The sequence below is a fragment of the Epinephelus lanceolatus genome, chromosome 20, assembly GCF_041903045.1.
Source record: "Epinephelus lanceolatus isolate andai-2023 chromosome 20, ASM4190304v1, whole genome shotgun sequence".
NCBI lineage: Eukaryota > Metazoa > Chordata > Actinopteri > Perciformes > Serranidae > Epinephelus > Epinephelus lanceolatus.
This window is the reverse complement of record NC_135753.1, coordinates 17,979,192-17,993,754: the sequence shown is the minus strand read 5'-3', so window position 1 is coordinate 17,993,754 and position 14,563 is coordinate 17,979,192. Positions and strand designations below refer to the sequence as shown.

The window sequence follows — 14,563 nt, the reverse complement described above, 5'->3', positions numbered from 1 at the left end:
TCTGAAAACTAAAATAACTGATGACCACAAAACTTTCAGAGAGAGCTGCTTGTAGGATTGTTAGGAAGGCAAATCAAACCCCCGTCTGACTGCAAAAGACCTGCAGGAAGATTTATCAGACTCTAGAGTGGAGGTGCACTGTTCTACTGTGCAGTTACAGTAGACCAGTCCTGTGCACTGATGAAGTTAAAATAGAACTATCTGGATGCAATGAGCAAATGTATGTTTTTGGAGAAAAAGGGGTGCAGAATTTCATGAAAAGAACACCTGTCCAACTGTTAGGGAGCGATCACACAGAGATAAAACGCTAGAAACGTGACGCCAGTAAAACCATTGTTTTCCTATGATACAGCACGTCTGACCGGCGTTCAAGCATCTTTTTAAATGGCCGTTTTCCGGTGTCTTTTTAGACACGCATTTTTGTAGGCGCTGAAAAGTTTAAAAATGTCCAATTTTTTGAGCGTCAGACGCCAGTCACTAGTGCGCATTGAATAATCGCTTCCAGCGTTTCAAGCGTCTTTGAAGCTTCCGCGTCTGGAGCGTGTCATTTCTGTGTGATCACCATCTTAAACACAGGGTGGATCAATCATTCTTTGGGCTTGTGTTGCAGCCAGTGGCACATGGAACATTTCACAGGTAGAGGGAAGAATGGATTTAGTGGAATTCCAGCAAATTCTGGAAGCAAACATCACAGCATCTGTAAAAAAAAAAAAAAAAAAGCTGAAGAGATGAAGATGAAGAGAGGATGGGTTCTACAACAGGACAATGATCACGAGGAGCAAGCTGAAGGTTTTGCCATGGCCCTCAAAGTCCCAAACCTAAACCTAAACATCCTTAAAAATCTGTGGATAGACCTCAAACAAATCCCCCATGCAAGAATTGAAAGACTCTTAGCTGGCTACAAAAAGCATTTAGAAACGGTGATACTTGCCAAAGGGGGCGCTGCTAAGCACTGACAGTGCAGGGTGCCCAAATTTTGCTTCAGGCCCTTTTACTTTTTTTTTTTATTTTGAAACTGTAAAAGTTTGAAACTAAAAAGTAATCTTGCTTAAAATAATGATGAAATGTGTCATCATTGACTTTTTGCCTTTTGGAGATCAGTTCATCTTTCACTTGCTTAATTATTCACAGTAAACAGAACTTTGACCAGGGGGGCCCAAACTTTTGCGTGCCACTGTATCATTGGTCACATTGCAGATTCAAATTTTACTTGCAAAATATAACAATTAAAATATGACACATTATTTTTCATTAAACTATCTAGAATTATATAAGAATTAAAAACACCACCTTGAATAGATGTTGAATAAACATAAGTACTTTGCACTGATAGTGTCTCTCTTTCACTCTTCACTTGAAGTAAAAATTTCAATGCAGGATTTTGACTCTGCGGTGTAAACATTTTCTCTCTTAATGGTTAATAGTCTTACTTCAGAAAAAAAAGTTTTAAGTACTTCCTCTACCACTGCCAATAGCCTACCATCATCCCCAGTTAGAGAGTGGGTGAAAAGTAAAGCAGGATGTCCCTCAAATAACCAAATCCATCACTAAATCACACTCAAGTTGCGGCTACTCGCAGTTTGAAACATTGGTGAAACAGACTTAGCTGAGGTATTAATTTCAAAATAGGCATATTAATCCTGTGTTTTCACACAACCATTGCGGTTATAAAGTAGAGCATGGATTTAATTAGCTAAGGTATTTTGCCAGTGGTAATGTTCTTAGTGTCATAAGTATGTATGGCAAACTTACATAATGAATGTAGGTGAAGACATGCACGACTCTCTGCAGAGCCCTAAAGCCCTGCTTCTGCTGCTGCTGCTGCACACAGCCACTGAACTGTGCCATTGTTTATTTAAAGTTTATTAATATTGAAGGTGTTGCGTGGATGAATGGTTCTCGAGATATGTGAAGGACATACAGACAAAGATTCCTTGCTTTATAGTGAGATGACCACAGCCTTGCTTTTATTTTCATTTTTCAAATAAGCAGTTCGGTAGCAGTTTGTTTTTAAATGTGCTCTTTAAATAAATCAACTTAATGTCATCACTTCCCTGGTTGAGAGCAGCAAGTTTATGTTGTCTGGCAAGAGGACCATTTCTCTAGCCATGCAGGAACCAGTGTGGTTTCTTTGGAGGTAAAAGTGCTGTGAGCTATTGTGAGTAATTTGCAGCATGTGCACATAGGAAATGTAAATAAACAGTCTTTGTATGTAAAGGATCAGATGGTCAGTTCTGAGTAACATTTGTGGTACACTCATAATGATCTGTGAATACACCTTTCAAACACCCCTCTACATATTTGACAGATTTCCCTGTTTCTGCCTCTCATTTTTTCCACCAGCTCTGCTGCAGTGTGAGCTGGGAGAACTGGTGTGTGAAAGTTCGCCTGCTTGTATCCCACTTCAGAAGCGCTGTGATCACTCTGCAGACTGTCTGCCTTTTCACTCTGATGAATCCAGCTGTGATGGTAACATGTTCCTACATATCTCCCCCTTTAAAGTTTTTTGCCATTAAGCTGGGGTAGGCAGTTTTCTGTAAAAGGTAAAAAGGCCAGAATGTGAAAATACACCCTCTTCCTGCAGCTCTCCCCTCTCTGTCCTAAGCCCTCCCACCAGATGAGCACTGTCATGATTGTGAAACCGATGCTGTTATAGCCACAATGACGTCATTTCATTAGCTGGAGGCAAAACATGACCTGCCACCACAAGGCAGTAGGCTACATAGGAGTCTTAAAATGTTGTCTTGTTGTGTTATTGGGAGCCAGAATAGAAGGAGTCATGGCTCAAAACTTAAATTTTATCACATACCAGCTGCCACTGCCCGTCAACAAAAACCAAGACAACTATGTTTAAATGTGATAAGACGAAAGGACTGGATGGAGGCGATCATCAAAAATGCTTGTATGTGCAGCGCACACTTCATATCAGGTTAGGGAAATGTATTTGCTGTTATAGGGATGAATAACGTTATGTGTATTAAGGGTTATCATGTCCACCTCATCAGAAATTGTTGAGGTATTAAGAGGAATATTGGATTTCTAACGCTAACTTTTTAGCACATTAGCTAATGTTAGCTTTGATAGTAAAACAAACTGGAGGAAACTGTTTTAGTGTTGTCCTCCTTTGTAAGATTGACATAGTAATCAACCACAAAGCTTCCTGTGACATCATCCATCCACTGAGTGAGAGCATACGGGTCGGCCAGTCTGGTCCCGTTGGTCAGTGTTTACTTTTTCAAGTAACACTCACGATACCGGAGAGTGAATGACTTGACATAGTTGTGTTCTGAAATTCAATCTGACGCTTTACACTAAAATGAGAGCCCTGATGGTCAAAGAAACGGAGCGTTATACTCCTACATGAATTAACAAAGGTTAAGTTGATCACACATTCACTCCGCTGGGCGCTCTGCTGCTCCATCTCCCCAGACAGAGTGCCTAGAGTGCTCTCTGCCACTCTGAGAGTGCGGTGCTCTGAATAACTAAACAGTACATTCAGACAGCACTCCAAATTTACAGATGGTCCAGTTTGTGCCAGAGTGCGCTCTGGGACTTGAAATGAGTATCTCTGAATGCACCACTCGCATCATCTTCCTCCATTGTCTCAACAGAACTTAATAGCTAGCGCTAGCTAATATCTGTGGAGAGTTGATCTGCCTCCAGTTAAGCCCCGCCTACCATAAACATCACACTGTGTACTAACAGTAAAAGGGTCTATACAGCAGCACCTCTATGAGAATTACCTTCTTGCATTCTTTGCAAACTCGTTGGCCTGTAAAGCCCTTTAAGATGACACAGTGATTCGAGGCTCAAGCTAGCTATATAACCATGAACTTGAATTTACCTCCGCTGTAAGTCTTTGGGTCTAGTTAGCAGAAGGCTAAACTATAAGCAGCATTTTCACTGGTCCTCTGAAATACTTTGCCAATATTGACCTGTCTTTTACTTTGTTTATTGTCAGACTCTCTATGAGATTCCTTTTTTTGATAAACTCGTCTTCCTATGCAGTGTTGGCAGTTGTTGCTAATGCTGGAGGGGCAACTTTTTTTCACTGCATCATACTTTCACCTTCTAAAGGGACATGTACACGCATCTGCATTCGTAGATCAGCCAACAGAAACACCCTGTCTCAGTGTCTAGCCCATTTCCTGTCATGGGCTAGATCTCCAAAGTCTGAAAACAGAGCCAAGAGGACGTGCAGAAGTCTAGTGTTCTCTCAGACCACTTCAGATTTTACTGTGGGATTTTTGCCCAATGATGCCAAGAACTGCAAGCCCCAGCTGTCACGTGGTTCATTTTATGATTCCTGGACCTTGAAGCTCAGACACGTCACAAGAGACTCACTGGTTTTAGAGATGATGTCCTTGATGTCCATCTGTGCGTTTCACCTTTGCTCATATAGTTTATGTAGTTTCCACTGTATTTTCCTTTAAATGCTGTGATGTATTGTGACATTTAGTTTAAATATGGCTCTTCCTGACAGCAAAGATGTCTTCAAGCTGGGTGACTCCCTGACTTTCCCCAATCTGCTGATTTGCAAAAATCAAGATTATTAAAAATGCACAGATTTACCTGTTAAATTTAAGGCATACCTTTCGTCTTTTCTCTGTATCATGCTCTCATGAGTCACCAGTCAGTTTTGACTCAAGTGTTGCCAAAACTTAGTTCATGTCTGCTCATTTCAGGCCTTAGCATTGACTCTCGGGATATTTTCAAGTCTGGCTGTTTAGTCTTCAAAGCACACCTCAACGGTTACTGCAAGCTGCCAAAATCCATTAAAACCTCTGCCTTCCTGCGTTTTCAGGAATAAGACCAAACCTCACATTTAGCCTGCATTCACTGCCAAGCCAAAGCTACTTTATCAAGGCTGAACAGCACTTCAGGGTTTCAGACATGAGTTTTATTTAAAGGCAACACTGATAACCCCCACACAACCTGTGGAGGGAGGAATATGCCGCATCAGATATAAAGGTTAGAATAAGAAAGAAGCTGGTTTAATGTACATGGTGACACTCTGCAGAGGTCAATGGATGATGCTTAACAGTGCACCGTTTCCCCTGGCAGCATAATTCACTGATTCATGTTTTGATGTCAAAGCAACATGTTTTCTGTCAGGAGAGGAGACATGGATGACAGCTGATGACGGCGAAAGAACACAGAGGAAAAGCTTTGAAGATTTTATTTTTTGCCATGATCTTTAACAGTGACAGTAAGTTTCTTTCATGTGATTTGCAGTTTGTCCTCAACTGTATTGCCTGGATCATGGCTCATGCCATGTGGGGAAACACGGGCCCGTTTGCATGTAAGTTGAACTTCACCCTCACACGGATAAACACACACACATAGCCACACACTCTGTCACACTCATGAACACGCACAAACAAAGATAAGTATCATGTCTTTTCTCTCCTCCTCCCATCCTTTATCTCTCTTTGTGAGATTTAAAACATGGAAATCCCATCAGTCTTGTTTCTTTCCTTGGAAAAGACACGCTCCACGAAGCATGTGGGAATCTGCTTACCCCCTACAGCTTAACCAGGGTGGTTCTGCCTTCATTTATCCACCAGCACAGTGTTCCCTGGGAATCTCTGATGGATTCGCCTGGTCAATATTTAAACACGGCCCCCGCTACCAATGGTCTTAGTGGGTAGACCACAAAAGAAAACTCCAGACAGACACTGCGATCACTCTGTTGAAGGATTTTTAGGCAGCTTATGAATCTAGTCGTCTGCATCAGCACTTTGGAATGTATGCAATGAGATAATTCATTATAGAAGTAAAAATGCAATTATGAGACTTTCTGCTGGATCTGCTAACATCATTATTCACCACTGAATCGTCTCCAAAAGATCCGCGTTTCTCCATCTTCATGTCAGAAGGTTGCTTTTTCCACAGAGTGGATGCGAATTTTGCAGCAATTCACATAACAAACTGCGCACTGTGTCGACAGTGCAATCAGTGTGTTGTGTTATTGGAAATGCAATCCCACTGACAATGCTGGAATAAGGAAACACTTTTAAAGACCAGCTGAAATTGAATTGTGTGTTTTTTCTTCTTTAGCAATCATGACCTGCACTCCTGTTTGAGAAAAAATTACCAAAGGCGAGAATGTACACTCCATAGTTATTTGGCTGTCTATACAGCTAATCAACACATCACCTCCTTGATTTCCTGCAATTTAGCTTCAACATGTGACACGGAGGTTAGCATTGTCACCTCATAGCAAGAGGGTTCCTTGGGTGGGGGAGCCCTTCTGTGTGGACTTTGCATTTTCTCCAAGCACTCCGGCCTCCTCCCACAGTCCAATGAAATGTATTTCAGGTTAACTGGTGACTCTAAATTGTCCGTAGGTGTGAATGTGAGCGTGAATGGTTGTCTGTCTCTATGTGTCAGCCCTGTCTGGCAACCTGTCCAGGGTGTACGACGCCCCTTGCGACCCCCAACAGGATAAGTGGTTACGGAAATGAATGAATGAGAAGCGAAGTTGCTCTACTTATATCAGGTGAATAGTCAATTAGCTGCTCAGCTGCAGCACATTAAACAGCATGTAAACATACCTGCCAAAATCACTTTGGTCAGTTAGATGCTGGCATGGGTCTTACTTGTCAATACAACAGCTAACAACACACTTGCTACATCTGAAACAGCATACTGTCCACTACATACCCAATATATGCATCATTCAACACACTTTTGTGTTAATAAACAGTAGTGTGTATGTTTTCAGACGCATTGCGCTGTAATTACTACGTCACTTCCTGAGAGACTCCTTGCCAGTTGGAGACATATAACTATGGTAACCCATGCCAACCTATGTAATGTAATGCATGCAAGGTGTAAAGGGAATCTTAGTCGCTGTCCGTTATGCCAGCATAGTGTGCAGTGTTACTATAATATTTCACTACAACGTGTTTACAATTCACATACTTTTGGTTTCATTCTCAGGTTTCAGACATACTGAAAAATCTCACACGCTGTTTTAGCGCACTAACTACCATATTAGTATGGAATTTCAGACGCAGCCACTGTCTGCCCGTGGCTTGTAAGCTACAAGTTTGTTTACTCTGTCTCTTATTTCTGTGCCGCCGCAGCTGTCAATCAGACAGTGACATTTGTGTCTGAATGCAGAAAGGTGGACTGGTGATTTCAGCTGGACTTTAAAAGTTGTGTCTCTGCAACATGAAGATATTTTTCTGCTCCCTCGCTCTCATTGTCCCATTCAGCCTCCTTCTGTTTGATTCCCCTTTTTATCCATCCCACTGTCCGACATTCCCCACTGCAGGGCCGCCACCACTGCCTCCTCTCATTATGTAACGGGACTTTACCGCTGTCAGTCACTGCACAGTGTGGTATGGAGCCCCTGTAGCTGTTCCAGCATTGATAACAGCCCTGCTGTAGCAGAACCCGAGGCCAGCATTGGAGGGCACCTCTGGCTCAGTATTTGCATCACGTTCCCCCAATCTGCTGAGCAGGATCCACCTGGGAACCAAGCCAGGGACGTCCCACTGCCATGGCCAGACCGTCACACAATATGTACCCTGAACCCCTCTGAATGATAATGACACAGTCTGGCTTCGCTGAGAGCTGTGTGTTTCGCATTAGAAGCTCAGTGTTGCGCAGAAATCAGGCTGATACTGAACAGATGTTGACTTGGAGTAGAGTCTTCATTTGGGAGAAGAGGAACTTAGTTTCTTTCCCAGAGATGCAGCTCAGACTATTTGCTGTTAGTGTGTGTTTCCATGCAGGATGTCCAGCAGATAAATCTTGCACCATTTGTCAAGATAGCGTTTGTTTTGCTTTTTAAAAGGTGTGAGAGAATACGTGTGCATGTGTACTGGATAATAACGATTGTGATTTATGTTCTTTATCTATTTTAGTATTTTATTCTGCTTCGCTTTTATTGTTTTACTCACATTTAAGATAAGGGTAAGGTCAGTTTTACTCTACATTTTTCTTATTGTCAACAAATCCCATTAAAAGATCAAAACCAACAGTACATCAGTAAAATGATTTCCAACCAGGGGCACCCAGAGAGCACCGCAGGAGTTACGCGAGAAGCTTATGAAGTAGCTCAGCTCATTTAAAAGAAACAGAGGTTATTATTTGGATAAAAAAAAAACTACAGACGTAACCACATATTTATGGGGAATTAATACGATTTTATTGATACCAATGCCATTAGCGATTCAGCTTTTCTGTGCGTGGGTAAAAAAAGAAGGCTTATACACATTTTCAATGTCAACACAACTTTTATTATTTCATAAAGAAAAATCTGCTTAGTCTGCCTGTGTTGGGTTAATGTTACTATAATACAATACTCTCCTTAGATGTGCTGCTTGATTGGAAAGCAGTGGTGTTCGTGCAACGTCAAATACATGACATTCCTGAAATTTAAGCCCTTGTTGCCAAAAAAGAGGTTTCAGCATATTGTTGGTGTTTCCATCCATATTTGCTACACCCCTATTATTTTACAGGCATTACAAGCAGCACCATTGTAATCTTTATTTTTGTGAAATGAAGCCACACTTTGGACTGTTCTTCCTCTCCACTTTGACTCCTTTCGTTTCCAGAGTTTGACATCATTGTTTTGCAATCCACATCTGTCATGTCACATGCTGGCATCTATAAAGGGAACTGATAACCTCAGAAGCACATGATTTTGATGAATCTGACAATTTGGAAGCTGGTTCTCAACTGCAAACAGTTTTAGATTCCCATCCCTACGTGTTTATTATGTCTTTTTCACAGAACATCATGCGATGTAATTCATGCTGTGTTCACACTACAAATGACACAGCAACAGCAAGACAAGCTACACTGTCAGTCGCCCTTGAAGTGTTGCACAAATGCTCGTTGACGTAATTGTGTCGTCTTGGGCTTGTGTGTGTCTGCTACTTGCTACAAAGCACCTCAAATGGACATCATCTAAAATTTGTGCTTTTGATCAATATCTGAGCCTCATTTTAAAATCATATTTCACCGCCTCATTGCATCCCTGTGTGCACCACGATACACAAAAAGCTAGCATAGCATCAGCTAAATACACTTAATGTTTCTGTACCACAGCTAGAAACAAAAAGATGTGATTGGGTGAAGCTTAACTGCATCATTGGAGCACTAAGAAGTTGAGGCCAGCACAAATATGATTTGTAGCATGTCACACCTGACCGCAGCCACAAGTGTCAGCTGTCAGTTTTGAAGCTTTACGTCCATGGCTTGCATTGAAAATGATTTGTAGCATGTTGCTGTGTGCTCATAGTGTGAACACAGCAGTAGAGTGTGTGAAAAGGGGAGAGCAAAGAGCCCAGTTAGCTAAAAATAGTGGATGAATGATGAAATAGCTAAAAGTTATGGGCCAGCTTCTGCCAATCCAAATTGGTAGAAGGAATGTAAACTTGACCTAACCTACTTTAAGAAAGACTTAATAACTTGCATGAAAGGTGACACACTAGGCTTGATTGATTCCTCCATTAGGACATTTTGATCTATGTGTCCTTGCATCAGCGTCATAACTTTGTACTATTTCTTGGTACCTGATTGCAGGTGTCATCCAGGATGGACAGGTAACCGCTGCCATGTGAAGGAGAAACCATCTCCCACCACTGCGACACCCAAACCTGAGGACACACAGCTGGGTAGTTAAGAAATGCTCCTCCCCGCTCTATTAAACTGTCCCACCTTAATTTATATACTGTATCCTTGCATACCCAGCTAATGTCTGCAGTTTATTAAAACGTTCTCTTCAATGTACCTCCCTCTTGTTTAGACGCTGTGTATGTTGGCATCGCCATCGGGCTGCTTCTGCTTGTGGCTGGAGTGGCTGTCTGCACTCTGGCTTTCTGCAAGAAAAAATGCTTCTTAATGTGAGTTTTGGCTACAATTACGACTGCATTTTGCTGGTGATGATGTTAATGATAAGTGCGTTTTTATTTGCTGGCTCCACAGAAAGCCTGACTCGATGGACTACGGAGTGATGGATAACCCAGCCTTTGACTGGAGACCAGAGGTCAGCGCACAGAAATGTCCAATCAATCATCAGCAAATTATGTTCGGGCAACATTTGGTTTCTCAGCAATACAAATCTCATTTTTCTACCATTCGCCGCACATTAATTCAATAAGTGGAGCTTACATTTGTGGAGGTCAGACGGTGATCGCTGAGCCTTTCTGCTAGATCACATTTTTGATTTAGGATTATTGATTTTTTTGGTTTATGTGGATATTTAGGCTTCTGTGTGTGACTTATACACACACACTGTGGTGCATATACAGCAGACAGACACAATGACTGAACCATATAATCTGATCATATCCAACGCCACCAGCTGAACACTAAAAATAACCAGTTTAATTAACAGCTTTCTGATAGTCTTACAAAGGTGTAACGTGATAAGAGGCTTTAGAAGTTCCGAGGCTTCCTGACTGGATTATATGACACAGATGCAGTAGTGGAAGAAGTTCTTGCATCCTTAATCTTACTGAAAGTACTAGTACAACTGTATAACAAGACTTAATTGCCAGTAAAACTCCTGCATTCAAAGTAAAGGTATAAAAGTACAGTATTATCAGCAAACTTTACTTAAACTATTTGAAAAAAGTACTCGTTCTGCAGAATAATGTCCCCTGTGACTGATATATTATTATAAATTATAATATTAGATTGTTAATGTTGATGGATTGGAATGGCTCAGGTCTCCTCCAAGGGGTCACATGATAGATCTGAGGGTACCTGAGATGATTATTGATGAGCGGAAAGTGTCCCCATGGGTCCTTAAAATCATTGCAAGTTTGTGGACTGGAGGGAAGAATATCAAGGCCTTGAAAGATCATTGAAAGACACTCACAGTTGTGTTCTTGTTTCATGCGCCACCTTCTTCGAGAAAATTTGTGAATGAATGATTTAAGTCAAATGATGCAGGTTAGACAGCAGCAAGCAGGCGAGAAAGCTAACATTAACGCCATGTTTACACTGAACAAGGAAGTGCACCCAAAATGTTTCGTCACCTGGCCATTCACACCAGAAGCACTTCTCTTGGCGCCGCTCAGCAAACGATTTTGCTTCTCTGCTCTTTTCCAATTAAACAAAGAACTCTCTCGCTCTCTGTTTAGACACAACTGACAAATATGTGGAAGCATAAGGTGCATATTTTATCATTTATCAGGATCAGATCATTTATATCATGTCGTATATATTTCTTATATCACTCATAAGAGATTATCAGTGTGGTTTTTTTTTGCTTGCGGCTCATTGAAAAAATAAACCAGATACAGAAATGAGTGCTGCAGACCGTGAGTCGGCTGCAAAGTTTACGACTGAGTTGTGTCCATTATGAACAGCCTTACTGGTTGCAAATTTGCGAATCCTAGGATAGCAAAGGAGTGGCCCGTCCTACGCTCCCTATGATTGGCTAGTACTTGTACCCTTTGTTTGTTGAATTGGTTAGGTTTAGGCAAGAGGAAAGGGATTGGATAGGGTAAGAATGTCAGGATAAGCCAATCAGAGGCAAAGTAAGGCAGGTCATTCCTTCTCTATCCTAGGACCACTGGTTAACATGGGCACTGAAAGAATGATGGGCTAGTAGTGTGTAGTTGCAGTAGCTTCTGTGTCTAATGTGAACCCAACATAAGTGAACCTTAAGCTATGCCTGGAAAATGTAAATTACAGGACTCGTGGCTCACCAAAGACATTTACTAATGTTTAAAAAAGTCTCTGTGTCTATCTCTGAACATACACAGTATATTATATTGTTTTGCTGTGCTGTGTTAGAGAGGGCAAGAGACAATATTTAAAATACAAAAGTAATGCACCCCAAGAATTATAATGAGGCGCTGATCACTGGCAGTAGACTTGATTGTAGAAAACAAGTGTCACACACCCTGGCTCCTTATTATTTCTTTTATTTTGATGACATTTCAGCCTTTGGGCCTACTTCAAGATCAACCAACATGCAATCAAGAGAGGGCAAGAGATCACACAGTCTGCAATCACTGTGACACAGCACAATTAAGAAGTGTTCACACATGCAAGCCTCCCTCTCTTTTTAATTGTTGTCTGAGAGCTTCTGTAGAGCCTGCTAGTTCTCATAAAAATCTCAGTGTTGTAGTAGTAATTAACTTTGATCCATGTCTCAAACTACGCTGTTCTTGAGAAGTCCTTGAATATGATGTTTATGTTGGCTGAAAACACTCTTTGTTGCTGAACTCACTTGAAACACGTCCAATCTCTGTGGACTTTTGCTGTTCACTATTTGGTGCTTCTGACTCAACTGGCCAGAAGCACAAAAGGATTGACCCTGTGTAACCAAATAAAAGTTCATGTTACAATTTACCCTGTATTAGGTTGTGCCCTGCACTCCCCTACCCCTATTAACTACAGCATATAATATTTAGTGGAGTAAAAAATGCAGCATTTCCCTTTGAATTTTCTTGGACTAGAACTATAAAGCACCATTAATTAAAAATATTAATGTAAAGTAAAAGTTTCTCAAAATTAAACTTAAGTACACTACTTGAGTAAATGTAGTTAGTGTCCATCATATCACAGGTGTAGCTGTGATTGTGTCCACCCGTTGAATGCTTTGTGTCTCTTCCTGCTGTCACTGAAAAGATCCCATCACTGGAGACGATGCAATCACAGCGACTCCTTTGGATAATGGCTCTCGTGTGTGTGCGTTTAAGAGTGTGTGTGTGTGTGTGTGTGTGTGTGTGTGTGTGTGTGTGATGCTAAACTTCATGTGGGTGTGCAGCGAGTGTCATATAGTTATCCACATGAGAGTGATATTGAGAGCCACACGTCATGACTCTGATGGTGGAGATTATAATAGATGTAATGGTGCTGTGTGTGAGAGTGTGTGTGTGTATGTGTGTGTGTGTGTGTGTGTGTGTGTGTGTGTGATGCAGTAGCCTCATGATAATGTTCATATTATCTTCAGAGATAACAACACGCATAATATTTCCTCTGCAGATTACACTCCCATTATATATGATGCATACAAACATCACATAATAATGTGTTTCAGTATATTCTATATGTGGGTATGTCTGTACATGCTTGTTTTCATGTGGCTGCCAATGAGGACGCAGCTATAAATAGAGAGGTGTAGGTGTGAACTAGTATCTCTAAAACACAGACGGATCTGCTTCAGCACTTGTTTAACGGAGCAGTGGCAACACTGCGTGATCATTCCACCTCTGGAAGATGATGAAATGGTTTATAGAGGTTAGAGGTGTAATTATGGACGCATAATGGGTCAATTTGCTTTTAATTGCGCCTGCATTTCATGCGCTCTCGCACATTAAGGCTCATCTCATTTTAAGCCAGTGTACATGATTGTCTTTCCCACAGCTCCTGTCCTTGCATGAGAGGCCAGGCTGTTGTCCTGGAGTTAACCCCAGCAGGAGTGATGGTCTGGGGCTTTCCATCAGTGTCTACCCCTGGAGGAGGGAGGTGGAGGTAAGGTGTCTCTGCTCAGCCTTTTGGGCTTTACCCCAATTATCTGTGCAGAAGTCAGTGACGTGATGTACTGTATGTCTCTTTGTGTCCACGGCAGGGTTCGTCCTGGAAAGATGCCAAGCTGTCCTTCGCCAACCCGCTGTACAATTACCCCCCTGATGCTAATAGCGCTGACTACAAAAGCTCTGAAGCATAAAGACAATGGACTTTATATATTGACACTGCAGTAGATCTGGGTCAAACAGTGTGTGCTCATACTTGATGAGGTTGTCTCGACCTGCTGAGGTGCCAAGTGGTGGTGGGGAGGGACAGATTGCAATGAGTGGAAAAAAGTTTGGTAAATTTGCATGAAGGAATTTTAATGTCAGTTCTGATACACTGCTTCCAACGATGTGATACCCCCACACATCTGGCACTATGTGTAAAAATAAAAGCTAAAAGTTCTGCACACTAACTCGAGTGTTGAGTTTAAGACTTTAACAAATTGTGTCCATATAAATACCAATAAATATAGTTTTAAAAACACTTAAAGAGGTGAATAGTGATGCAGATTTGTCTGCAGGTGCTGTGCACTTTAAAACTTTCCTCAATAACTGCAATGCAGGTTTTATAGAGGTAAAACCTTAAAGAAATAGTTCACATTTTTATAGCTAACACTATCACATCTGTACAGTAAATATGAAGCTACAGCCACAAGTCAGTTAGCTTAGCCTTAGAAATCTTGTGTGTTTAATCTGTACGAAAACCTAAGTGTTAAACGGTGCTATATCATTGTTCCGATGGCCCAAAATTCTGAAGCCTCATTAGGCCAAAAGAAGTCCCACTGGACCAAAAGCCCATATTTTGGACAGCCCGTTACCCCAAAAACAAACGCCAATCCCGTTTCTCTGAAAACACACGCTCCCCGCAGCTCGTGTCAGTTTCCTGGTAACGCTTGAGCCACCTTTCCGAGATGTTTTTTCCGACCCTTTGCGCCGTTTCAGCCACGAACCCTGGTGTTTTTCATTGACCACTGCCTGCTTCTCCGGCAACTTCTGTGCCACCAAACGTGGGTGTTTCAAGCCAAATCATTGTGTTTCCTCAACATAACCAAGTGGTTTTCGTGCCTAAA

At 41.6% G+C, this 14,563-nt stretch overlaps 1 protein-coding gene across 2 annotated transcripts in view; it reads left to right on the top strand.

The window, feature by feature from the left end:
- malrd1 (MAM and LDL receptor class A domain containing 1) overlaps positions 1 to 13,906 on the top strand; it is a 99,671-nt gene extending 85,765 nt beyond the window's left edge. For both annotated transcript variants that reach the window (XM_033639494.2, XM_033639493.2), the window contains exons 27-33: positions 2,344 to 2,469; positions 5,236 to 5,302; positions 9,544 to 9,635; positions 9,767 to 9,863; positions 9,946 to 10,006; positions 13,345 to 13,452; positions 13,550 to 13,906. In XM_033639494.2, the coding sequence (XP_033495385.2) occupies positions 2,344 to 2,469; positions 5,236 to 5,302; positions 9,544 to 9,635; positions 9,767 to 9,863; positions 9,946 to 10,006; positions 13,345 to 13,452; positions 13,550 to 13,648 (650 nt within the window). In that variant the 3' untranslated portion in view covers positions 13,649 to 13,906. The remainder of the gene's footprint in view (positions 1 to 2,343; positions 2,470 to 5,235; positions 5,303 to 9,543; positions 9,636 to 9,766; positions 9,864 to 9,945; positions 10,007 to 13,344; positions 13,453 to 13,549) is intronic.
- Positions 13,907 to 14,563: the final 657 nt, after the last annotated feature.